At 50.6% G+C, this 24,156-nt stretch overlaps 1 protein-coding gene across 2 annotated transcripts; it reads left to right on the top strand.

The window, feature by feature from the left end:
* Positions 1–87: 87 nt before the first annotated feature.
* Positions 88–21,373, top strand: UBE3B (ubiquitin protein ligase E3B). 2 transcript variants are annotated; one of them, XM_083804108.1, is made up of 27 exons: positions 88–258; positions 641–810; positions 895–1,015; positions 2,103–2,162; positions 2,505–2,609; positions 2,719–2,815; positions 3,354–3,439; positions 4,114–4,196; positions 4,905–5,010; positions 5,682–5,802; positions 6,150–6,327; positions 6,708–6,877; positions 7,608–7,775; positions 8,463–8,634; positions 9,396–9,514; positions 10,084–10,198; positions 10,634–10,733; positions 11,333–11,452; positions 11,786–11,962; positions 12,051–12,161; positions 12,476–12,613; positions 13,038–13,103; positions 14,869–14,927; positions 16,943–17,125; positions 17,453–17,564; positions 17,932–18,024; positions 18,475–21,373. In XM_083804108.1, exons 2-27 carry the CDS (start codon positions 650–652, stop codon positions 18,664–18,666), a joined length of 3,213 nt encoding a protein of 1,070 aa, XP_083660234.1. In that variant the 5' UTR covers positions 88–258; positions 641–649; the 3' UTR covers positions 18,667–21,373. The 2 variants fall into 2 exon arrangements, with proteins under 2 accessions (XP_083660234.1, XP_083660235.1); XM_083804109.1 differs by lacking the exon at positions 88–258 and adding an exon at positions 303–323.
* Positions 21,374–24,156: the final 2,783 nt, after the last annotated feature.

The raw sequence follows: 24,156 nt of genomic DNA, 5'->3' as shown, positions 1-24,156 counted from the left end.
GCGGAACGGCGGCGCGGCGGAACGGCAGCGGCAGAGCGAGGTTGGCGGCCGGCCCCGCGGCGCCGCACGGGGCGCCGGGCTCGGGCTCGGTACCGGCGGGAGGGGGGGGGCGGCCCGGGGGGGGCCCGGGGACCCCCTCAGAGCCCCGGGCCCGGCCCTACGAGGCCTGGCAGCGAGCGGCTGCGGCCGGGGGCGCTCCCGGGGACCCCTCGGTGCCCGTGGGCTCGGTCCCTGCCGTTCTCCCGTTCCCGTGTGCAGGTGATTTTATTAGGCCGGGCCCGGAGCTGGAGCACCGGGCCTGCCCTCCAGCTGCGGAGGCGCCGGTACTGCCGTTTGCTCGCTCGTTCCGCGCTTCAGTTCCGTCGCCCCGCGTTGGGCACCGGCGCCGAGGCCGACCCCGAGCTCCGCGTCCGCTCCCCGCAGCCCCGGGGGCCGTGACCGGGCTCTGCCCCGCGCTGTTTTGCGGGCCCCGCGGTGCTGCCGGGTGCCGCCGCCCCGCTGAGGTGCTGGGAGCGGGGGCGCTCAGCCCTAACCCCAGCCCCACTCCGCGCGTCCCCGCTTCGTCCCCGGCCCTGGCTGCCCTGGCTGCTTCTTGCCTTAAATTCGCTCCTTGTTTCTCTCCCTCCCTTTTATTTTACAGGCTGCGAAAATGTTCGGCGCCAGCCAGTCCTCCAAAGCCCAGTTCCTCGACAAGGCGCGCCAGGCCCGGGAGGAGCGCAGGGAGCTGAAGGAGCGGGAGCGTGCCGCCGTCCAGATCCAGGCCCTGGGCAGGAGGTTTCTGTGCCGCTGCCGCCTGCAGAGGGAGGTCAGGTGCGTGGCATATCTGCCCTCCGCTTTCAAGCAGAGCAGCGTGCCGGGGTTTAACCGCTGGTGTCGGTGTTCCCCCTTTCCTAGGAGAGAAGTGGAGGATTTCTTTGGGGCGAATGAATCCGCCTCGAGCAAAAGGAGCGCGCTTTCCATCTTCAGAATTGCTAGGAAGCTGCTGTTTGTTTTTAATCACAAAGAGGACAAAGAGGTACGGTTTCTGCTCCAACATTCTTTTCTTCTTTCATTGACATACGTTAACATTGACTCTGTTTAAATAGTTACCCAGTGTTCCTGTAGGCTCTTGCAGTATCTTTTGGCTTCAGAAACGTGATCTCTGCCTCCTGGTCCTTCTCGGAGAGCTCTTACTGCGGGACTGAAAGAGAAGAACCCCTGAATTTTTCAGTAGTGGTCCTGTACTCAGGGCATAGTTTAACAACTGTTTTTCCTGGTGACCGTGCCAGCAGCGGTAATTGAGCTGTGCCGCATGATTTTGTCAGCTAGGCCAGCTCCCCAGGCAGGCACGTTGTGGCAGCCCACAAAGATCTGTCCTGACATAGTGCAGGGTGCGGGCTGTTCGTATTGCACCTGCTGTTCTGGCCTTGCCCCGAATTTGTGGCTTCAGGGTAAAGCCCTGTGCTGTAGTGCCTCTGTCCATGAAAGGATGATCTTTTTTTTCCCTAGAAAGCTGTGAGGGCTAATTGAAAAGAAAACAATTGAAAAAAATGAAAGGCTGTATTTAAATTGCAGCAGCAGTGGGTGACTTTTTAAATCCTTGTTCCAATGAACTCCTCCTGTTGACAAAGGGACACGTGCTGTAGATGCATCTTTCTGGATTTACAGCATGAAAACCAAACGTGAATACCACATACAGGATTTTTAGGTGCCTGGTATCCGTTTGGAGTTCTGCGTTACGGTAACGAGGTGCACTGCTGAAATCTGTCTTCTCTCCTTCCCCTTCCAGCAGGTCGGTCCCCTGGGAGCCAGGGACCGGCCTGTGCTTCTTTGCGCTCTGTTTCTGGGCACCCCCCTCAGTTTGGATACCAAACTGGGAAGGCTGAGGAATTCCTCCTATTTACGAGCAGCGTGGCCGAGGAGAGAGCTCTTCTGCACGTAGATGAGCTCTCGGGGAAGGAGCCAGCAGCAGCGCCCGTGGGGAACGTGCCTGGAACGCTTGCCGTGCCCATATGTAGAGACCTTGCTCCCTCTGCTGAGCTGTTCCTCGTGCTTTTCCAGAATAGCCCCTATTGCAGGTAGAACTAACGTCGCTTCTTTTGTTATTCTGTCTGTTTTTGCAGAGGTTCGAAAAGCTGTGCCGTTGTATTCTAAACAGCATGGATGTTGAGAACGAGCCCAAGGTCAGCAGGGCGTTGTTTTGTTTCGTTTTTCTGTGGGTGGGGATTTACGTTGGTGGTGTTGGAATTATTTAACTTTCAAACCCCCGCTGAACATGGCTGAGGTTCCATCGTGGCTGTTGGGAGAGGTTCCTCGCTAGCCCTCCAATATTTTCAGCGTCCTTCCGTGGTGGGTGGTGTGCTCTGACCAAGTGTTCTCTGGGAAGAGAGCTAACCTGGCGCCGCCGCTGGGTTCAGCGGGGCTCCGAGGAGGTGGTTTTGTTGCAGAGCTTCCTGGTAACGTATTTAGCCCGTCAGCAGCACAAACACTGATCGCTGCTCCCGTTCGTATCCTGCCTGCCTCAGGTGTGGTACGTGTCCCTGGCGCTCTCCAAAGACCTCACGCTCTTATGGATCAAACAGATCAAGGACATTTTGTGGTTCTGCTGTGAATTTCTCAAGCAGCTTAAGGTAAAAAAAAAAAAAACATTTTCCTTGTGTTTTTGTCTGCCTGCATCTAACAACTCCAATTTGTCACAGAGGTGATTAGGTTTATTAATGCTGGTGCTTCTTTTTGCAGCCTGACATCTTACAGGACTCCAGGCTGGTCAATTTGCACCTCACGATGCTCGTCACCTTCACAGACACTTCTACCTGGAAAATCCTTCGGGGAAAAGGTCGGTGTACCCAGTTCAGTATCTTAAGGCGCTGATCTGGGGCTTGTTTTTGCAATCTCCTGAATCCTGTTTCTGCACCTGCCTTCTCCCCGTGCTTACCACAAAGAGTTGCTATGCCTGTGCTTGCACAAAGCATGGAATGGCAGTAAGGATTCCTTTGAGATGAAGGAGGCTACTTCCCTTAGAACAGCAACAGCTGTTGCAAGGTTTTTATAGGTCTCCAGAGTCTCACTCACCAGAATTGCTCAGAGGATAAAGGGATGTGCATTTAACTCTGTGTTTGTGGAGGAAATACAGAGAAAGTAAACAAGTATAGCGAGGAAATGCGGCTCTTATAGCTTAAATGTTCCATTTTACCAAGACTTGATGTGAAGCGCTGCTAAAATGGTCCTTTTGCACATAAGGGCAAGGAAGTTGTGCAAGAAGGGCTCGTGAACTGACGCATCAATTCATAGTTTGTAAGAGTTTTTTCTGTAAGTTTTAATAAGCTGTGCCACTGTGATACTGGTTTAGTAACGTCGCTGTTTTAACCCGGAAGGTGAAACCCTGCGTCCTGCCATGAACCACATCTGCGCTAACATCATGGGGCACCTCAACCAGAAGGGATTTTATTCTGTGCTGCAGGTCAGTCTCGGGCACCTACAATTGTCTTCGCTTTATTCCGAACAAGCCCCAGTCTCGTGCTGCAGTCCATGCTCTGAGGAAGCTTTTGTGATCTCTGGGTGCTGGTTTGTCAGGGAGCGGGTGGGTGGGGAGCACTGGTGATCTGTGTGGGCATACTTTTCTTCAGAGCGGCAGAGCAGAGTCTCCCTATCGAGCCCGAATACATCGTCTGCCTTTTGTCTCTACTGCCAAATCTAAATGCTACTTCATTGTCTTATAACAAGAGCACGGACTTTTGAATGTTTTTCCTAACTTTGCCGCTGACTTACTGTATGGATTTGGGTTGTGTGCTGTCCTGTTGGGGAAAGGAGCTGATGTCGTTCTACTTAATCCTTTAAATTGGAATGATACTAAAAGCAGCTGTGAGCATTGCCTGTTCATTTTAAAAGGCCTGGGAATCTTCTGAGTACAGTTCCTAGAGAAATAAGAACCGCAGGCTGCCTGATTTGAATGCAGTTTCTCTATATGCCGTTATTAACCTGAACCTTTTGGTTTTGGCCAAATATCTAGTAGTCCTTTTTCATTTTTTTTGGTGTTCTTTCCCTGCTCTGAAAACGAACGCAGCGTCTTTCACAAACGGTTATAATCTTTTATCTGAGGACTGCAAGTTTTTTTGTTTGTTTGTTTTCTTCCAGATTTTGCTAACTAATGGCTTGGCAAGATCCAGACCATCCTTGTCCAAAGGCTCTTTAACTGCCATCTTCTCCCTCGCGTTGCGGTAAGGCAGCCAGAGCGGCTTGAGGTGATGTGCAGCCAAAGGCTATTTTGTGCTGTTGCAGACCTCTCTCTGTGCCAGTCTCTTTGTGCCTTTGGGAGCTGATAAAAGAGCTGCTTTAGGCAAATAGTTCACTTTCCTGTCATCGCTTTTTCAGGTCAGAATGCTATTAAGTTAGTAACAAGTGCTAGCATAAGTCTAGACTTGGGAGTGCAGTTCCAGTTCAGACTACAGGATCTGCTTGCCGTTCTGCTGAACCCTCAGAAGGGAGCGGAGCTCTCTGGATAAGTGCAGTTGTGCCCCTTCATGATGAACTGCTGTTGCACGCTTATCTGTTACTGTGGAGAGCTCTTGAATATGTCTCCTAAGTTCTGCCTAAGGAAAACATTATTTAATTACGGTCTTCATGGCAGTGGGGAGAGGGGAAACTTAGGAGATGAACCGCTTAACATTTATAGCTCTCTGGGTTGCGTGGATGTGCTGTGTAAAAATGCGTTATGCTGTGAACTGATTGACTTACCGTATTCCCTGGAGTCATGATCAATTTTGTGAACTTGCTGTGATAACAGAAGTGTAAGTGAACGTTCTTTTCCAGTCATGCTTCTTGATGAGGGTAGAATCAGAAGCCAGTCCTGAACGGCTCTGTTAGAAAGACTGCTTCTTACTTTGCTAGGTCAGATACCTTGCACTGAAGTATTTTTCTCTCTGTAGACCTGTGATTGCTGCACAATTTTCAGACAATCTGTTGAGGTCGTTTCTGATCCATATCATGTCTGTGCCTGCTATAATGACTCATCTTGCTACTCTAACACCTGAGGTAAGTGGGTGAGGTAACAGTACCAAAAATCCACTGAATATCACACAGGGCCACTTGCTATTCCATTTTATCAGCTCTTAGAACAGAACATTGGCATTTCTTTTCCAATTTCAAGCTCTGCTGAGGAAGTGCTTGATCCCTCCACATGCTCCGGGCTTCTAATACCACAGGAGTTATTAACACTGGTGAGGTGATGGACTGAACTGTCCTCAAATAAATAAATAAAACGAAGATAAATATGTGACACACAGCTTGAATTTTTGCATGTCATTATTCTTCCATTTCTGTAATTGTAGGCAAAGGCAAAATAGAAATCAGTCTGTTGCATGGCAGAGGATCTCTGATGGGAACTAGCAGGCTGTCCTCTAATTAATTAAACGTGTCTGCTCCTCTGCGTAGCTTGGTGCAGACAGCAGTTGTTGCGCAAAATGGGCATTCTGTGCTCTTGCAGACAGTTGAAAGTCTGTTTATAACTAGAAGGTGGCCTGTTCAGCTGAAAAGTTTTTCATTTCTTAGACCAGCTTCGTGTCAAGGACTTACTCTCTTCAACAGTTTTAACTTTCTGATTTATCTGGAAAGGCAAGTAAGTCCGAATTGCTGACAGCAGATGAGTTGTGGTTGTTCTGTGTGGTGCTTCTCAGCCTCACCTGCAGCTAAATTCTGTATTTCAGCGTCTGGCAGTGATAGAATCTCATGAGCTTTTCCGCAAGTTCATCCTGTTCTTAAGCCGTGAAGTGCAGTGCCGAGATGTCTGCGTGTGCTTAGAAGGAAGTCACACTCTGTGTTTGTTGGGTAAGCACCTGTAAGACGTCCTTCTTCTGTGCTTGGAAGAGAGTCTTGACTCGCATCTTCATTCTCCATGGGTCAGATCTGCCTCCAATTCACCAAATTTTACCCTTGTTTAGATAGTTACAGATGAGAAGGCTGCAAGAGAATGCCAAAGGGGGATGCACCACCTTAGTGGTTGATGTGATAGAAGTGGCTTCCTGTAGGGTAGCCTCTAACAGTAATTTTTTATCAGTAATCCTTTTGTGGACTTGAAAATCGTTGCGAGTTCTTTTTGTCTCTTTTATCTGTAACCGCTGTCCTGCAGTGTCTGTGCCTCTTTTTAAGTTTTGCTGTACTGGTTGTTCTGCCAGGTAATCTTGTGTTCTTGGGCTCCTTGAATGATAAAGTTCTTGAGGAGGAGACAGCTCATTTTGTGGGTGTGCTCATTCACATGCTCTCCTACTGCCAGAAGTACGTTTCCCAAAAGAAATCCAATCTCACCCACTGGCATCCTGTTCTGGGCTGGTTTTCACAGACTGTGGATTACGGGTAAGTAAAGACAACCTTATGGTGATAGATGGTTTAAGCTTCTATTTATTTATAAGCTGCAAAGTGCTTTATGATTTGAGATGAACAGTGTGACCGTATCCAGAATAACTTCTCAGCTATTTCAGGTTATGTCTGCACAATTTAAACCGTCTCATTCATACACAAATGATTACATGAGGAAATTCAATTAGTATGGTCAGACTGGTAACAGTGGCCGTGCTGGCACGCTTGGTATAGGACCTGTACATTGTTTTTTCTGTTGAGGACCATCTGCAGGGTGGGTTCGTGCTCCATTCTGGCTGTGAGCTAAGTGTATCAGAGCATCACTGGTGTTTTATACCAGCCTGCCTTTTCACATCTCTCTCTGGCTTGTCTTTCAGACTGAATGAGTCCATGCCTCTGCTGACAAAGCAACTGCAGCATCTCTGGGGAGTCCATATGATTCGCATCCTCTTCAGTGATGTGCTCAGCAAGAAACTGCTAGAGAATCAGGAAATAGCTCAGCTGCCAGCACAGCCAGCTTCCCCTCAGAACAGCCTCCCTATGAAGAGTCAGTTCTGGAGGGCTGCTTTTGTGTCTACATGCTGGAGGGGAGAGGGGTTGCGTGCATGTGTTTCTCTCTCCCAGTCTCACAGGAGCTGGACTTTTCCACTTAAGCTAAAAGCTTTGAGTAATTACTTGCAGCAGCTGCCGCTGCTTAGGTGGGGATATGATCTAAGTTATTTGTAATTCCAGCTCACAATGCCTCTGTGACCTGGGGCAAGTCTTGTACTTTGGTGCTGTGAAAATATGTGCTTATTTTAGCAGTTTTTTTCTTTATTGTTGCTCAAGTAGCTAAAGTGCTTACTGCATAGCTTAGTGCTTTGCGAGGCGAGATGGGGAGGCCAGCTTCCCACGTGAAAAGCGAGGTGAAGCTGGCTTCTGGGCCTGTGAAGCATGAGGATTCTGCGGAAGCAGATTTAGAAGAAGACAGCATGTTTAGAATAAGACAGGTAGCTATTTTCCAGCTGCTGTCCGTAGCGCTAGATCCTGTGGCTCATTAGTTACTGCAGTTCTGGTAAGGCTTTAAGCACCAGAGTAATGTCCCCAGCAAAAGATTCTTCTCTGTTGCTGGGAGCTATACAGCGTTCTGTGAGAAAAATCTACCAAAACCCACTGTCCGTGCAGTGACCCAGTTTGCTAAAATCCCGCAAGGTTGCCAAGTGGCTGAGGATGAGAAATGGTTTGGAATAGCGCTTCTGTCTCCTGAGCCAATGTTTCGCGTGCTTCTCTGTCACCAGATCTTTTCAAGAGAGCTTTCCAGAAGTCTGCGTCTGTCCGCAACATTCTCAAGCCTGTTGGGGGCAAGCGAGTGGACTCAGCAGAAGTGCAGAAGGTGTGCAGTATCTGCGTCCTGTACCAGACCACTCTGACAACCCTAACGCAGATCCGCCTGCAGATACTCACAGGTGAGGGCACATCTGTGCTTTTCAAATTGCTTAATAGTGGAGAAAAAATAGATTTTTCTTATTAAATTCTGTTGACTTGTTGGTAGTTTTATTACTGACAACGGTTTATTGACTGGTTGGGTGGAAGGCTTGTTCCATCCTGCATCATACACCTGATCAATAACATTCATCACTTCTTTATCGAGGATTAACACTCCAGAATACAAATTGAAGCAAGTTTTCCTATAATGAAACCTTGCTTACTCCATACCAAACTTGAGACTGAGTCAGTGTTTTCAAGAAGCCTGGCAATATTAATCTTTGTGATGGAAACATTGAATGCTTTCATACGTTTTAAGAACAAATTGCCTGTCTTCCAAACGGGTAGAGGAGGAGATGAGTGCTCTTTTGGTCTGGTGGATGGAGTGGAGGAAGGAGTCCACAGTGGGAGAGGGCTGCAGATATGCAAATAATTAATCCCTCATTAAAAAGCCTTTTTTTTTTTTTTTGGCTTTCCTGGTGACTGTACATCTCCTCTTAATACAGACAGGCCTGGGAGCCCAGTGTGATACCAATGTTCCCTTCAAGCAAAGGGTTGCTTTGCAAAAGGATCTGTCAGCTCCGAGTTTCACTTCTCTCTTTGAGTATGCACAAATAAGCAGGCAGAGAAAGCTTTACTGAGTGTGCTTCGTATTTTTCCATTGCTAGGCCTCACCTACCTGGACGATCTGTTGCCCAAATTGTGGGCTTTTATCTGTGAGCTGGGACCACAGGGCGGGTTAAAGCTCTTCTTGGAATGCTTGAATAATGACACGGAGGAATCTAAGAGGCTGCTGGCCATGCTGATGCTCTTCTGTGACTGCTCCCGTCACCTTATCACGTAGGTAGCAAGAGGAGGGCACGCTCCAGATCTGTAACGTGAAACTCTCGTGTTTCTTAGGTTTCAAGAGGAATAGTTAATGTATTGCTGACTTTGCTTAAAGATAACTGGGTAGAGTAAAGCAGCAGGCTTTTCAAATGCAATCCTGAGGAAGAGAGGGCTTCAAAAGGACTTCCCCCATTGGCCTTGGGCTGCTTCAGGAATATACAGCCGGCTGAAGTGGTGACAAAATATTGCAGAACTAGCTAGGGAAGGGACATACACATTTCTGCTGCTTACGGGCAGCAGTTGCATCAGTCCAAAGCATGTACCTTGGTGACTCCAGATGAGCTTTTGATGGTGGTTTAGCTGCAAGGAAACTCTGCAGCTTACGTGGCCTCTGTTTGCAACTCTTGCTGTATCGCTCACTGACTTGCACAGCACAAGGGATGGGAGGGGTGGTGGAAAATTGTCCTTGCTGGTCAGTCGAGACAGTTTTCTTAGCTTGGATGATGAAAAAGGTCTCCTGGGGACTAGCACATAAGTCCTTTTAACTATGAAATACTGCCTGCTTCTATCTCAGACCTTTCACGCTGTTTTCTGTTAGGATCGGATATCAATTAAAATCAGTTAATAGGGTTTAGTTGTTTATGACTTCAGATCCTCGTGTGTGTCAGTTGTCATAGAAATAAGCTGCTGCTAAAGGATAATGTGCCTTTATGAAAAAATTCAAAAGGGAGTTAAATTGACACTTGCACATTTGCATTTGTTTTCTCCGATAGGATTCTTGATGACATAGAAGTCTATGAAGAGCAGATTTCATTCAAACTGGAGGAGCTTGTTACCATCTCATCTTTTCTGAATTCCTTTGTGTTTAAGATGATCTGGGATGGAATTGTGGGTAAGTGCTTTCAGTAGCCTAAGTTGAGGATGCTATTAGAACAATATATGGCATTAATTTTTGAATATGGAGCTTCTGCTAATAATCGCTTTGAAGAAAAACATATTATTGTGTGGCTTGAGAATATGTCCCAGCGCTTTGGTGTCCAGGTGCCACTGTCATGCTTGGCACCAAATACAATGCGCTCGTCTATTTCAAGTGAGAATTTGTTACCAGACATGATGGGGATATTGACTTTTGCCATCTCGCTAGAGTCTCTGTAGCTGTCAGTGTCAGTCTGCATGTGGGAATAATTTCGGGACAGCTCGGTTCTCAGAATTGAATGAAATAGTCTATTTCTGTTGCGACGGCTTGGTTGGAGCTTGCTGAGATGGCCCTCGTGTAGCTAAGAGGTTTTCACTTTGATCAAAGAAGAGGACGTCTGTCTGCTGGGAGGCACAAAATCTCTTCCTTCCATCTGAAGGCAGTTAGGAGAAATACACCTCTCCTACCAGCATGGGACATGTTGCTCCTGGACACTCCTGTTACCTACGGTTCCTGCACGTTGTTGCTTTGTTCCTTTTGTGCAGAGAATGCCCGAGGAGAGACGCTGGAGCTGTTCCATTCTGTCCATGGCTGGCTCATGGTCTTGTATGAAAGGGACTGCCGCAGGCGTTTTGCTCCTGAGGACCACTGGTTGCGCAAGTAAGTGTCCCAGCTCGCGGCAAGGGTCCTGTGCAGCTCTCTGCTAGTCCCAGCGCAACAGCTCCCCTTGGGGAGAGTGGTTTGGGAACCCTTCCTTTACATCGGGTGCCTTTCATTCTGCCTGCGAGGGCAAGGTTGGACGTGCTCCCTGGGTTGCTTGCATTTAAGGATACCCCTTCTGTTGTGTTTAAATACCCCGCAGAGGTGCTTCTCTTCTCTGGTGTTGTGATAAGCTGCTACTCATGGAGGGCGATGCTCTGAAAAGGGACTCAGCACCCAGTGGCCTGCGTGGCTCTGGCCTTCTCAGACGTGTACACCTGAGCCCCTTAAGTCACTTTTGAAGTCGTTACGAGTTTCATCTCTGTCCTACCCCCAGCTATTTACTGTACCTGGGCATTTCTCAGGGGTCTCTGAATCTGTGCCTTTCTTTGTAAGGGACCTCAAACCCAGCGTGCTCTTCCAGGAGCTGGACAAGGACAAGAAACGAGCCCAGCTGCTCCTGCAGTACATCCCGCATGTCATTCCCCACAAGAATGTGAGTGGGGCAGGGGCAAAGGATGGGGGCTGAAAAGCCAGGGTGACCTGGGTAGCCTGGGATGGAAGGGACGTGTATCTTGAGCATTTTGTGGGGTGAAGCTTGTGACTGGAATGCTAGTTAAATAAAGGTCTTCTCCTCCCTCCCCTGCTCTCGCCCATGCATTTCCTCTAAACTATCTTGGTTTCTTTCACTGGGAGAGAGCTTATTTGTGTGGGCAGCTGCCTGAAGTCAGCCAGCAGTGCACCGTGTGGCTTTGGAGAGAGTCTGGATGCAGAGAGCGGTGTCTTTTTGCAAACAGCAAATCTGCAGAGAAGATGAATTTTTATGTGGTGATGGGAAAGGTGCTTTTACTTTCAATATTGTCGGGACCTCGTCCCTTCCAAAGCAGGGCTTCAAGAATTTCCCTGCCTCACTGGGGAACAAGGAGGCAGATCCTCCCCGTTTCTAGTGAATAGGTGATGATGGTATAGGGCCAACCTGGGGACAGGACAGTCGAGAGCTAGTTGTAGCTGTGCATCAGGAACATCTGAGAGCCCTGCTGCACGGGAGGATGAGGATCCCTGTGGGTGAAAGCTTACCCGTGTTTTCTTTTTTAGAGGGTGCTTCTTTTCCGAAACATGGTTACGAAGGAGAAGGAGAAGCTGGGACTGGTTGAAACCAGCTCTGCGTCACCTCACGTCACCCACATCACCATCCGCCGCTCACGGATGTTGGAGGTGAGTGACTTGGCTCACAGGAGCCAACAAGCCAGCAACTTGGCCTGGCAAGGGAGGGACGTGAATATGTTTTTATCTTCTCTGTGGGTGCTGAGGGACCCTGTGGCAGTTCTGTCTGCTTTTTGATGAGTCAATGCTAGAGGGAAATGTTGGACTTCAGTTCAGACTGCTACAGACCTGGAGTTTTGACTAGGAAAAATGCCAGCCGTTTGGGACACAAAAATGCAATGACAAATGCAGATTTATGTGTTGTACCCCTGTCTCTGCTGCACGTCTGCGTGGGTGTTTCATGTGTCTTACCACGTTTGTCCCGTGGCTCTCCGGTCTGCGTAGGATGGATATGAGCAGCTGCGACAGCTTTCCCAGAACGCCATGAAGGGAGTGATCAGAGTGAAATTTGTGAATGATCTGGGTGTCGATGAGGCTGGTATCGATCAAGATGGTGTCTTCAAAGAGTTTCTGGAAGAAATAATAAAAAAGGTGTTCGACCCTGCACTCAACTTGTTCAAGGTACGCTGCGGGGTTGCAGATGCTAACTGTTGTGAGTAGCTGCAAACACAAACAGCCTGGCTCACTGTGTTCTTCTCTCTGTGTGCAGACGACCAGTGGTGATGAGAGGCTGTATCCATCCCCAACATCTTACATTCATGAGAACTACCTGCAGCTCTTTGAGTTTGTGGGAAAGATGCTTGGGAAGGCTGTATACGAGGTGAGCTAAAGCTGCTGCACTAGGATATTGTTACTGTTAGTATTGCACTAAATAGTTCAGAGGCAGAATGACCTTCTCCACCTAAGGTAGTTCTTTAAAGGAAAGAGAGTTCCTCTTTGTGTTTGCCTTTTTGCACATTTCCATAGCTAAGGGATTTTAAGAGGATGTGGCTTTCTTAGCTGATTTCAGTGTCTTACATCTCTGCATTTGTCCCACAACATATAATCTGTCCTGCAGGCCTCCTGGGTAACCAAAGACGTTGCACGTAGCAAATACACGGAGTGACTTTCCTTCTGCATTCTTCTTGTCTGCAGGGAATAGTTGTGGATGTGCCATTTGCTTCCTTCTTCTTGAGTCAGCTACTTGGACACCACCACAGTGTCTTCTACAGCTCCGTAGATGAACTTCCCTCCTTGGACTCCGAGTTCTATAAAAATCTCACTTCGATTAAGGTTTGAGCATTATTTTTCCTGATGTTTAACTCCCTTACCGCTGGCTGCTGCTAGGAACACTAGATTTGCAAATGCCTTTAGGGTTCTGATCGCCTTGAAAAACACCCTGAAAGTAGTAGTATTAGTGGAGCCGCGTGCTGATACCAAAGCAAGTTGGCATGCAGCGATCCTGTGTTTTTACTGGGGCAAGAGGGATGAAAAAGGAGTCTGAAGGTGTAAGCTTGGAACTGGAAATCAGTCATTCCCGAGTTTTAGCCTCAGATCTTGTTCAGTCTCCCATAACTTCGAGCAAGTCGTGTATTTGTTGTGCTTTTTGCCTAGTTCCTTTTAGGGATCACATAGCGGGAGGATGATACAGAAATGCAGAGCTGCTGTTCCTGCTGCTGAACACTAACTTCTTTCCCTCTCTTTGTTGTTCCCGTAGCGTTATGATGGTGATATCAGTGACTTGGGCTTAACGCTGTCCTACGATGAAGATGTGATGGGTCAGGTAGGCTTTTATTAATTTTATTAATTACATGGACCTCATCCCTGCTGCGTTCCCAGCACCTTCCCTGTGCTATTTGTTGATGAACACCGATAGTGAGTCCACAGTCTTGGCTCAGGCAATCCCTCTTGCTCCGGTTAGATCCTAGCTGTTTTCTGCAGGGATTGTCTCCCTTGTCTGTCTGTCTGATGTTTCCAGGAAGAGCCTCAGAAGCACAGAGAGCAATCCTGAGGATCGCTGCCAGCTGCTGTGGGAAAGCCTGTGATGCCCGAAGTGGCAGGCTGTGAATATAAGCAGTTAGCAGCAGAAGTAGGTTTGATCCCTGAGCAGAAGTATCCTATCTTTCATTAGTGTCTGTAGGGCAGAGATACTCACCTGACGTCTGTGTGGCCAGCAGAAGGCATCTATTTATCTCTGCTGAGCTCTCTGATAGCTGGTTTTGGGCATCTAACAGGCAATCTGTTCAGACTTGTGCTACGCAGAGCGCTTTTCACTCTGATTCTGGGTGGGTAACTTGCATGCTGTACATGGCCCCATCTGACCGAGAACCTCGAGGAGATTGACTCATAAATGACCTCGTGTTTGATTGCGGTTAGGGCTTAGCTCCGCTCTCCTTTTACAAAAAAATGTCTGTACTCAAAGGCTGGCTCAGATTCAGAGGTTGTCTGAACTCAGCCGTAGGATTCTGTGGCTTCGTTCACTATTTAGCCGTGGGCAGAGAATAGCTCTTTCAACAAAGTTTGCCCTCTGACCCTTAACTTTTCTGGTGCCAGGGTTTTTTCTTTTCTAGTTGAAAAACATTGTTTTATGCTTTCCACTTTAAAAACAAAGTAAGAAACCAGCACATGAGGGCCCAGCAATAAGACATTGAAGGCTGCAGCACTCCAAAGTTCAGGATAAACCCGGGGATTCTTGTTTGCATTGTGCTTTGGCCATCCTGAAGCAGCCGGGTGGGGTAACCCTGTGGTTCCTGAATGCACTTATCCATCCTTGCTAGGTACGAGGCTGTGCTGGGCACAAGGGAGCTGAGCTTGTTCCCTGTGCCAGGCTCCATTCTGACCTTTGAAGTCACCTGGAAACGAAGCACAGAGGACACTGGGAATATGGGAATATGGGAACAGTGAATTCCTGCCTCTCTGGTGGTGCGTAGATGAGCCCTAACTGTTGCTGTAGCAAGCACCCCGAGGGTCCCTGCTGTTATCTGTGAGCAGTGCTGTCGGCTGAGCACCAGGCTTCGGCCTGACAGGGCAGGAAGGATCCTTCCCCCCCCCATCTCGCTTTCTGAGCACGCTCTGCTTCGTGTTTTGAGTGCCCAGCTTGAGGGAGTGAGCTCCGGGGAGCTCTGTCACTCAGGTGGTCCCAGGTGAGACTCGTGGAGCAGATAGCTTCGGATCGGGCTGTTAGACTGGGCCATGCGGAGGCTCTGAGGTTGTTCTGTCTCTGGATTCTGGGTTTGCGACAGTCCCCCAGGGCTCTTTGAATTGATTTGTGTGCGGTTCAGCAGTGATGGATCAGACGAGAGAGGAGGCTTCCTCGAAGATGGGCTGGCACCGCCGGTGGGAGAGTTGGAGTTCCCTGCTGCTCAGTTACCGAGTTAATAGTTAAGTGAAACTGGTTTGAGGCAGAAGCAGGATTATTACTTAAATTTTAAATCCTACTGTTTTATTGTAAAAATAAATGTTTTATGGGGAGGTAACAGCTTAGCGTGGCATTTCTTTTCATTGTGGTTCCAGGCAGTAATTAGCAATACAATCGTTTCTTCCCTCAGCTTGTTTGCCATGAACTTGTTCCTGGAGGGAAGACCATTCCTGTTACCAATGAAAATAAGTAAGTACAGCAATTAGATTTTTAAGGTCATCACTGCAAAATACTTTATTCTTGCATCTGGAATGAATTGAAATAGATTAGAGTAGAAGGAGCCCATAAATATCTTAATAGAATTTACTGGTTACAGTTCATCGGCAGAAATTGTATTAAATTCGATTTGCAAAATAAAAATTGACAATTTACTTCTTGAAACAGTGCTTCTGAGGTCAAAGGCACACAGTCTGTGAGATTCTGCAGGATTTAATGATGGTGATAGATACAGACAGATGGATTCAAAGCAATTCAGGCACACAGTCGTGAACATAGAGGGCACAGATGCTCAAAGACACCTTGGAGCAGACAGATCTTCTCAAAATGATAACATGTGGCAGTTGTATAAAGCACTGTTCTTCAGAAGAGACAGTGTTGAATTCAAATGTAGTCGACAGTCGTACTTTAGACACAGGAAATCAGAGGAGACACTGAGCCCTGTAGCTATTTTCACAGATAACCGGCTTTTAGATAGTTATCGTAAATGTCAACTCCAGAGCCTGAAAACCAAACCCACCTTTTTGTTCCCTTCATTTTTTTTTTTTCTTCTCTATACCCTTCAGTGATCATAAAAGCAGGGTAAAATATCTATTAAGCAGATGCGTGTTTGAACTGGTAATCTGGGGGTTGTTCTCTCTAATGGCAAGTGAAAGCTGGATCCTACCTGAAGATTTATCTTTGTTAGCGTGCTTTGCAGTCTGAGCTTCCCAGTCTTTTTCCCTCTTGAGCTCTGACCAGGGAGTTTGCATTTGAAAGGATCTCTCTGGCTTGTCAGAAATCAGCTCAGGGAGGAGGTTGAAAGTCCTGTGTGTTGCTGTGCTCGCTTACAGCAGAAACTTTGAAGCTTTTGTGCAGATGTGCACACAAATCGGTAGTTGAGAGGGAGCGGGAGAAGTATTATAAGTGAAAGCAATCTGGAAACAGTTCTGTCTCTTAATGGCAGAGCGAGGTTACCTAGCTGAAAACCCACTCGACGTGATTGTGGTGGTGTCTGCCTAGGAGCTGATGAACAGCAGGGTCGGTTATTCCGACTGTTGGTAAGCTGAGGAAGAATGACGGTGCCTCCCGCTAATAAACACTGCACCTCTTCTGTACTCCTGGGATGCACGTGGAAATCTCCGGAGTTTTTTTAGTGTGTTAGTTCCGGCTCCAGTGGAGGCCCTGCAGAGCGTGACTCGTTAATCCCGAGGAACTGAAAACAGGCCTGTGTTTTCATACTAGCAAAGCATTTCATATGCGCGGTATTTCTAAGGATTGTGAGGAGACGCTGAATCCTCTTTTGCATGTACTGCATAGCAGTTCGTGTGTTCTAAGGATCATCTAAAATGTGTTGGACTCTAACAAGATACAAGATAGAAAACGTGGCTAGTGTAAGGCATTGACAGTGCTGCTTCTGTCTACGTAGCCGCTCACAGCAGTATCAAATTATTTTCTAAGCTGCATTTGTCTGAAAGAGCCATGGAAAACTCTGTGCAAAATCATCTGTCGGCTCTTTCCCTTCCAACTATTCCTGCTTACTGACTTGCTCAGGAATGATACCCTCTTACAACCACGTTGATCGGCCATGGGTTTCAATGCGGGCAGTACCAGAGCCCAGAGAGCTGATTTTCAGACCTCGAGAAGTTCCTGTCACTGGGGGCCTGATCCTTTAGAGAGGAGCTGGCTGCATGCTCCCCCTGTGTCAGCTGCTGTTCAGCAAGGGTTATTCAACTAACTGTCAGGGCCAGCTGGTCTCTGGGTTGGGAAGGAGCTTTGAGGAAGGAGCAGGCAGGCCCAGAGACAAAAGGAAAAAAGGCCGGGCAGAGGAACAGCTCCTCCTGCTTAAATAAAGAGCAGGACCCTGGAGGAGAAGAAATAATGCCTCTCCAGGCAGTGCTAGTGCCCGTGGGCTGGAGAGGCAGGTTGGCAGCCCCGTGTCACACCGGCGAGGTGCGGTGTCTCTTGCTGCTCCGTTTCCCCACCACCGCCTTGCCTCTTGCCCGCAGGATCAGCTACATCCACCTCATGGCTCACTTCCGCATGCACACGCAAATCAAGAGTCAGACAGCGGCGCTCATCAGCGGATTCAGGTCGATCATCAAGCCTGAGTGGATTCGTATGTTCTCCGCGCCGGAGCTGCAGCGCCTGATCTCCGGTGACAATGCCGAGATTGACCTCGAGGACCTCAAGTAAGTGGCCAGCTCAGTCTGCTGCCTTTCTCGCTCAGCAAACCAGGCTGGTTTATTGCCTAGTTATTTGGAGGCCTGCAGGAGACTGACTCCCAACTTCCTGCTCCTCCTAATTGGAATTTGAGGAGCAGATGGAAACAAACGTAAAGAAGGACAAGCTCCTTAAAGCTAATTTGGAGAAAGTATTAACGAACATGAAGGGTCTTTTCTGCCACTGGCATGCAATGGCTCCTGCGAGCAGAATTTCTCTCTGCCCTTCCCTTTTCTCTGATCCAGCCCCTCTCGCTGCAGCGGGCCACGAGCCTGTCACAACCTTTCTCTCCCCAGAAAACACACGGTGTACTACGGGGGCTTCCACGGGAGTCACCGGGTCATTATCTGGTTGTGGGACATCCTAGCCAATGACTTCAGCCCTGAGGAGAGAGCGATGTTTCTCAAGGTAAATGCGGCCATTTCAGCCCAACTTGGAACTCGGGGTGGTCGGGCCAGTGCTGTTCCAGCCTGTTTTCTGCCCTAACAGGAGTATCAGAATGCTTAATGCCTTAAAATCCCCACCCTGCTCCCCTGGGCGAGCAGAGGGGCAGCCCTGGGAGCAAAGTTCCCATAAATGCCTTGCGCTGCCACGAACAGTCCTGCAGAGGACGGTTTTCAAAGGCTAGCGGAGCACCGAAGCTCGGCAGCATTGTACCGCGGGGTGCTCAGATGCCAGCCCAAGCAGCCGTTCACTGCGACTGCATTAGCCACGTGTCCGTGGGAGCCCGGCTGCTCGCGCTGCCGCTGTCTTTCACTGTCCATCACTTTTGCAGTTCGTTACCAGCTGCTCTAGGCCTCCACTTCTGGGCTTTGCCTACCTCAAGCCTCCGTTTTCCATCCGCTGCGTGGAAGTCTCTGACGATCAGGTAGGCAGCCTGCTCGCTCGTGTCCCGTGCATTCCCTGCCTCACCTCTGGCAGGCCTCTTTCCCTGCCCGGCCTCCTCATCTCCTCTGTCTGACCAGGAAACTAAACCACAAAGATACGTGCTCCACGGGGGGAGGTGAAAGCAGCCTTCCACTAATAGGATGCTCATGGCTGCACCCCCCTTCTCCCACGCACAGCAGCAATTGGGCTCCTATTGCTTGTCTGCGGGGTTATGTTTTCTCCTCGCACGTGACCCCCCTGTGCCGCTGATCCTCTTCTGCACCCAGCAAAGGGACCCTGCATGTGTAATTGTACTTAAAAGAGAAGCTCATTTCTAGCTGCTGTGGGGAGCAGGGCTTTGGGGTTTGATTCTTCCTGTTCCCAGCAGACGGGCTTTGTGTTAGCACCTGTGTGTAGCCAGGATGAGCTCAGCATTTCTACCCCGTTCCAGGACACCGGGGACACGCTGGGCAGTGTGCTGCGGGGCTTCTTCACCATCCGCAAGAAAGAGCCGGGCGGGCGGCTCCCGACCTCCTCTACCTGTTTCAACCTCCTCAAGCTTCCCAACTACAGCAAGAAGAGCATCCTGCGGGAGAAGCTGCGCTACGCCATCAGCATGAACACTGGCTTTGAGCTGTCCTAGTTGCCGCGGCCCTGGACTCCACGACAGGGGCTCTCAGAGCTGCTGACTGCTGCTGGAGGTGGAGGCCTTCACGCGCAGAGTGGATCAGCCCTGCGGGAGCTGGCTGCTCGCTCGGAGGCCGGAGAGGTGCAGCTGATAGTAGAGGTTTACAGGGAAGAGCTGCTGGGCTAGACAGGGCTGGCTCTTCCTGGGCACTTCTCCAGGATGAAGGAGGTGATGGGCCTGCCCCAATACACTTCACTCGACACCCACGTAAATCATCTTTAAAAGCAAACCCCGGGGGAGCATAAAAGGAGCATTAAATTGCCAGTCAGATCAGTGACCGCGATACCCCCAGCAGGCTGGGCAGGCTGGGCAGCAGCCGCAGGGGACCGTTTCTCTTTTCCTTTCCCAGGAGCTGGTCCAGTTTCTTACTGGGTGGAAGTCAGTCAGTGAAAAGCTGCACAAGGGCAGAAACGGGACTGAGCCCCCAAGGAGACGAGCACGAGGCAGCAGCACTGGATGTGCCACAAACAGAGGCACTCTTTACTCAGGTCAGGTACTGAGGGGGGGTTTCCTGACACCCTTGCTCTGTGCAAGGCCCTTGCATTCGTCTCGAGAATGAACCGCTAGTGCAGGCTCAAGAAGCAGCAGGTTAAATGCGAGCAGATGGACCCTGCCACTCTCAGGAAGGCTTCGGAGTGCTGTAGGTTAAGAGCTCAAGCAGCAGGCGCGGGGGTCAGCGTGCTGAGCCAGCTGTGCCTCTGCCAAGCCCTTGCTAAAGCCCGCGATTTGGACGAAAGGAGTTGTTGTCAGAATTTGCTTGGGAGCAGAAGAGGTTTAATTTGATTTAGCTTCCAGAGTTCGGGAGCTGGCACACAGCTCGGGCAGCCCTCGCTCCCCAGCAGAGTGCTGCGGTGGGGCAGGTGCCCCCTGCTCTCTCTGGAAGGGGAACTTGTGGGGCCGCCGAGAGTCCTCTGGAAACCTCCCCTGGCAAAATTCCTCCTACTGGGACAGAAGTTTCACTTTGTCTGCAGTCTCTTTGGTTAGGGAGAGGCACTGTTGCGGACTCAGACTTGGCCTCTGTGTCACAGCCACATTCACTTTGTTGCCAAAGTCTTTATTTTGGTTGCTTTGTCTCTTTCTGGCCTTACTTTTCCAGCCGCTGTTTGCCTGGAGCAGGCAGCTTTTTCAGGTGGTCGTGAATTTCAGGATGTTGCGTTTCGGGACAGCGTGAGCGTGTGGGGGTGTGTGCATGTGTGTATGTGCTGGGAAGGGGTGGACCCTTCCTGCTGTTTCTAACGAAGTCCGGAGCCTCATTCGTACAGCGTCTGCAGCTTCCCAGCCTGGCTCCCTTGTGCTGCTGCAGGCCCTGCCTCAGGCCCGGTGGGAGCACCGTTTGCTGGGCCGCTCGGGCCTTGCTGGGTTCTGGCAGAAAGGAAAGCCACGCACATCCTCCTGCTCTGGGACAGGATTAAAAACCAGCCGCTACCTTCCCCCCTTCCTCTGTCACCGCTCACTAACAAAACCAAACTCGGAGGCTGCTGGTAGCTCCGCTGGCCTGCCTCCCCCCTCGTCCCCTTCCTGGGGCGCTGGCGGCTCTCGCCCTGCGCTCCGGCCCCTCCATACTGCACGAGTCAGCTCGCAGCAGCCGCTTGGTGTGAGGCTGACGTACCCTGCCTCGTCCTCTGCCTTGCCTTGGTCCGTCTAGCGGGGATTTGCATCCCTGTCCTCACGGGGAAGGTTCCCTGGGCTCTTTGGAAGAGGCCCTGTTGCCCGCCGCGTGTTCGCGTTTCGAGCAGACCCAGAAAATACTTGGCAACGTTCAGCCGAGAGGAAAGAAATGCCCTTCACTTCGTCCTTCTCTGTTCTGTCTGGCTTTAGCAGAGTTTCAGAAAGAAAGAAAGAATTTTATTATTTTTTTTTTTTTAAATTTTTAAATCAATGGCTGGAAGCGACGTTGGGGGCCTTTTTCTGAGTCGTCTCGGTAATACTAAGCAGGGGTGATTGGAAGCGTTGGTGAGGGCAGGAATGTCTGCGTTCAGAGAACTCAAGGTACTGGACGAAGTCCAGAGAAGCTAAAGTCGATAGTAAAAATAATTTGGTTAGGGTTTTTTGTTTGTTTTTCCATAGCGTTTCGGCATTAAGCTGCTGTTGATTGTGTAGTTGAGAGGTTTAGGCTCTGGGTTGCACCATTCATAGTTTGAAATCTTACACAAGATCCCTCTTGTAGGAGAACGCAGTGACTAAATAGAGCACAATGACTGTTCGATGAGACGTTTCGTTGAGCGCAGTGAGGTGAAAGCTTTGCTCCCCTTTCCCCCTTATTCCTCAGGAGCACAGTTCCTAGAAGAGATCTTAGCGCAGCCTTTGCTAGGTCCCTCCGAACCCGGAATTATTGCACTACAAGACACCACATCCGATTTTATAGCTGGCGTATAAAACGTGATCGTCTGGTAAATGCCCCGGTGGCCGCGTGCACAAGGATATTTCTCCTGAGTAGCTGGCTCCTGGCTGATGGAGAGGCTTTAACACGTTTTTCCCGTAGCAGAGGGCTGTGAGCGTGTCTGGTCCCTGCCTGCGCCGCTGCTTGCAGGGCAGGGTGGCTCTGCCGTGGGAGATTGATGACTATTTTTTCTACGGAAGACTCGCTGCTGGTGGAGCCTTTGGTACATCCCTTGGATAAGAGACGCAGGGAAGAGAAAAATAAACCTGGTATGAGTAAGATGACCGGACGTCTCTTCTTCCTTCCCCTAGGGGCAGGGAAACCGCTGCGTGTGGTGCTCCTGCTCAGGGCGCGCGGCAGAGGTGGGAGCAGAGCTTTGGGGCGTTGATACTCTGCCAGCAGGTGGAGGCTGCTGTCACTTGGACATCCCTTTTGTCGGGCTGGATCCTCTCATGCGCTCGGGTAGCCCTGAGATGGGTAGCCCTGAGATGGGCTCCTGGGGTGCTACTGGTGGCGATGAGAACAGCTCTGAGCCTGGAGGGACCTGACAGGGTTGTTCCGAGCAGGATTTGTCCTTGGGTCTTAGAAGGTGCTTGGAGAAATGCCGTTTGGTCCACAGGGTGCTGTGAGTTGGGTCCTCGGTACCTTCAGGAGAGCAGAGCTGCTTCCTGGAGGTAGGGGTAAAGGGAGCTGGGCTGGAAGCCCCTGCTGCTTTTTCCCGTGTGGGGCCCTTCGCATCGGGCTTTTCCCCTCGCCTGGCTCTGGGAACGCTTCCTTGCAGGAGTGCGGAGCTGCGCCTGTCGCCGCAGGTCCAGCTTCCCCTCCGCGTTCAGGTGGGTACGTACGTGGCGGTGCAGCCCTTCGCTTACCAGCTTCAGAGCCCCACGTTGTGCCCCCCCCCAAGCCAGGTCTCGCTGTGCTGACGGCCCCGCTCCCCGGCCGGGACCGCGGCGCTCGGGGCAGCCCCACGGGCACTCGGCTCGGCTGGGGAGAGGGCGCTCGGCGGGAGCGTGGAAGAGGGCTCCCAGTCAGTGCGCAAGCACCATTGTTTTGACACCGAGGCATATGGTGCCGTCAAAAAACAGCAAAAAGAAACCCCACAGCAGATGCTGCAAAGGCAGAAAGCTGGCAAGAGACAGCCAGGCCTGCAAAATGCCTGCTCCGCCGTCGCTGCGTGGTGAGCCAGCAAGCGGGGAGCTTGCTGGGGCTGGCTCCGTGCACGCCAGGACCGTGCCATGTCCCTGACCTGCTGCAGGCCAGTAGTCCTGCCCTCGATACGCTCGTGGCCGTGCGCTGGGCAGGGGCTGGCTGCGTGTTGGGATGGAGAGGGAGGACGTGCCCTGCGGCACCGAGCGGCACGAGACAAAGCAGTCCTGCAGCTCAGTAGTCCTGCAGCTCGGTTTTCTGGTTGCTCGCACTTACTGAGACGCGCACCAGCTCCTGCAGCCCGTTAGGGACCCGTGCAGGTGCTGAGCGGTCAGGCTGCTGCGGAGGTGGGAGAGCAGGATGGATTTCTGCAACACAGCCGGGGCCGAGTCTGCTTCTGCCTCATGCAGGGACTGTGCCTCTTACCGGGGGTGCCTTAACTGCGTGCCTGTCCCCTTCTAGCCGGGGCTTACCGTGCTGTAAAACTGCTGTTTGGGCAGGGAGGGATTTTCTTCCAGGCAAAATGAATGTTTCAGGGGCCCGCGACTGCCGAGGACTTGGCCTGTGGTCCTTCTGGTCCTTGTGGTCCTCCGGCCTGGCAGGAGCAGTGCGGGACCGCTGCTGGCCCCTGGCTTTTTGGCTTCCTTTTTGGATGCAGCCCCTGCACCTCCTGTCGGGGTGGGGGCCCACTTACGTACCAGCCCTCCCTCCTCTGCGCTAGCAGAGCAAATGCTGCCTTGTATAAATTTACATACAGCTTGGCAAAATGTATGTTTGTGTCATTTCTGCAAGAGCAGCAGCCGGCTCTGCTGCTTACACATTGTGGCAGTAATCGAGGTGCTTGAGTTATAGTGAAACTTATTTCATTTTACAGCTCCTACAGCGTTAACAGATGTACAGGCGTCTGATCCAATCATGCAGCAAGAGATTTTGGGGCCAGTTCTTCCAGTTTTGACAGTGCGTAAGCTAGGAGCAGCCATACATTTTACAAACAAGAATAAACGACCCTTACCAACATATGTCTGCACTGGCAGATCCAACATAATCATAAATAAGGCACCCTGCTAGGCAGGAATGTGTCTGGGCTCTGCACACGGTCAGCACGGACAAAGCATCTGCCTTCCTCCCGTTATATTAATGAGGTGCAGGCACCGGAATCCCTGTGTTGTACAGCTGGATTTGCTAGGTGGGGACAAAGGACTCGGGAAAACAACTGCTAACCCACAGCACTGGGGCTTTGCTCGTTTTAAAGCTTGTACTTAATTCTCACTCCTGCTTTGTTCACCTGTCCCCTCTCTTGCTAGGCTCTGATGCATTGCTGCGCGCTCCTCCCTGAGCGTTAGCAGATGCCAGCTCAGCCGCACTGGAACTTTTTTGCCGGGCTTGGTGCAAAATGTCCCTGCTTCCATCCCAGTGGCCCCAGGGAGCCTGGGGACCCACGCCTTTCTGCAGCATTATGGCCAGCAGTTCCCTTGTCAGGGGGCAGCGTTTGGGACAGAGGCGTCCCTTTTATCCAGCCAGGGCTGCGCTACACGCTGCGGAAGCAGCGGGCGAGTGCCGCAGGCTGTGAACTTGCAAAGGGCCAAGCGTGGCCCCGGGGGAGCTCTGCTCTGCTGAGCTGCAGCCGCCTGGGGCTGGGACCGCTCTCAGCCTGAACCTCGCTCGTGCCTAAATTCAGGCGCTGGCCCGCTGTGCCTGCTTACCCAGGGCAACGGGGGCACCCCAGACACCAGCCCCCCCCCGGCTTCGGCTGTGCTGAAACAATTGCACGGGGCTGTTTGGGTAGAAAGGGAGAGGGGGCGAGCTGGAAGCTGAGTGAACTCTAATAAATTTAATCTCTACATCGTATAAAAGTGCGGTAGCTAAATTTATTCCTCCTTGCACTCAAAACAATACTAGCTTTGGTCCCAAAACAGTAG

The sequence above is a fragment of the Anser anser genome (genome assembly GCF_964211835.1).
Source record: "Anser anser genome assembly, chromosome: 18".
NCBI classification, from domain to species: domain Eukaryota; kingdom Metazoa; phylum Chordata; class Aves; order Anseriformes; family Anatidae; genus Anser; species Anser anser.
The sequence above is the reverse complement of the archived record's forward strand: the minus strand, read 5'-3'. Positions and strand labels throughout refer to the sequence as shown.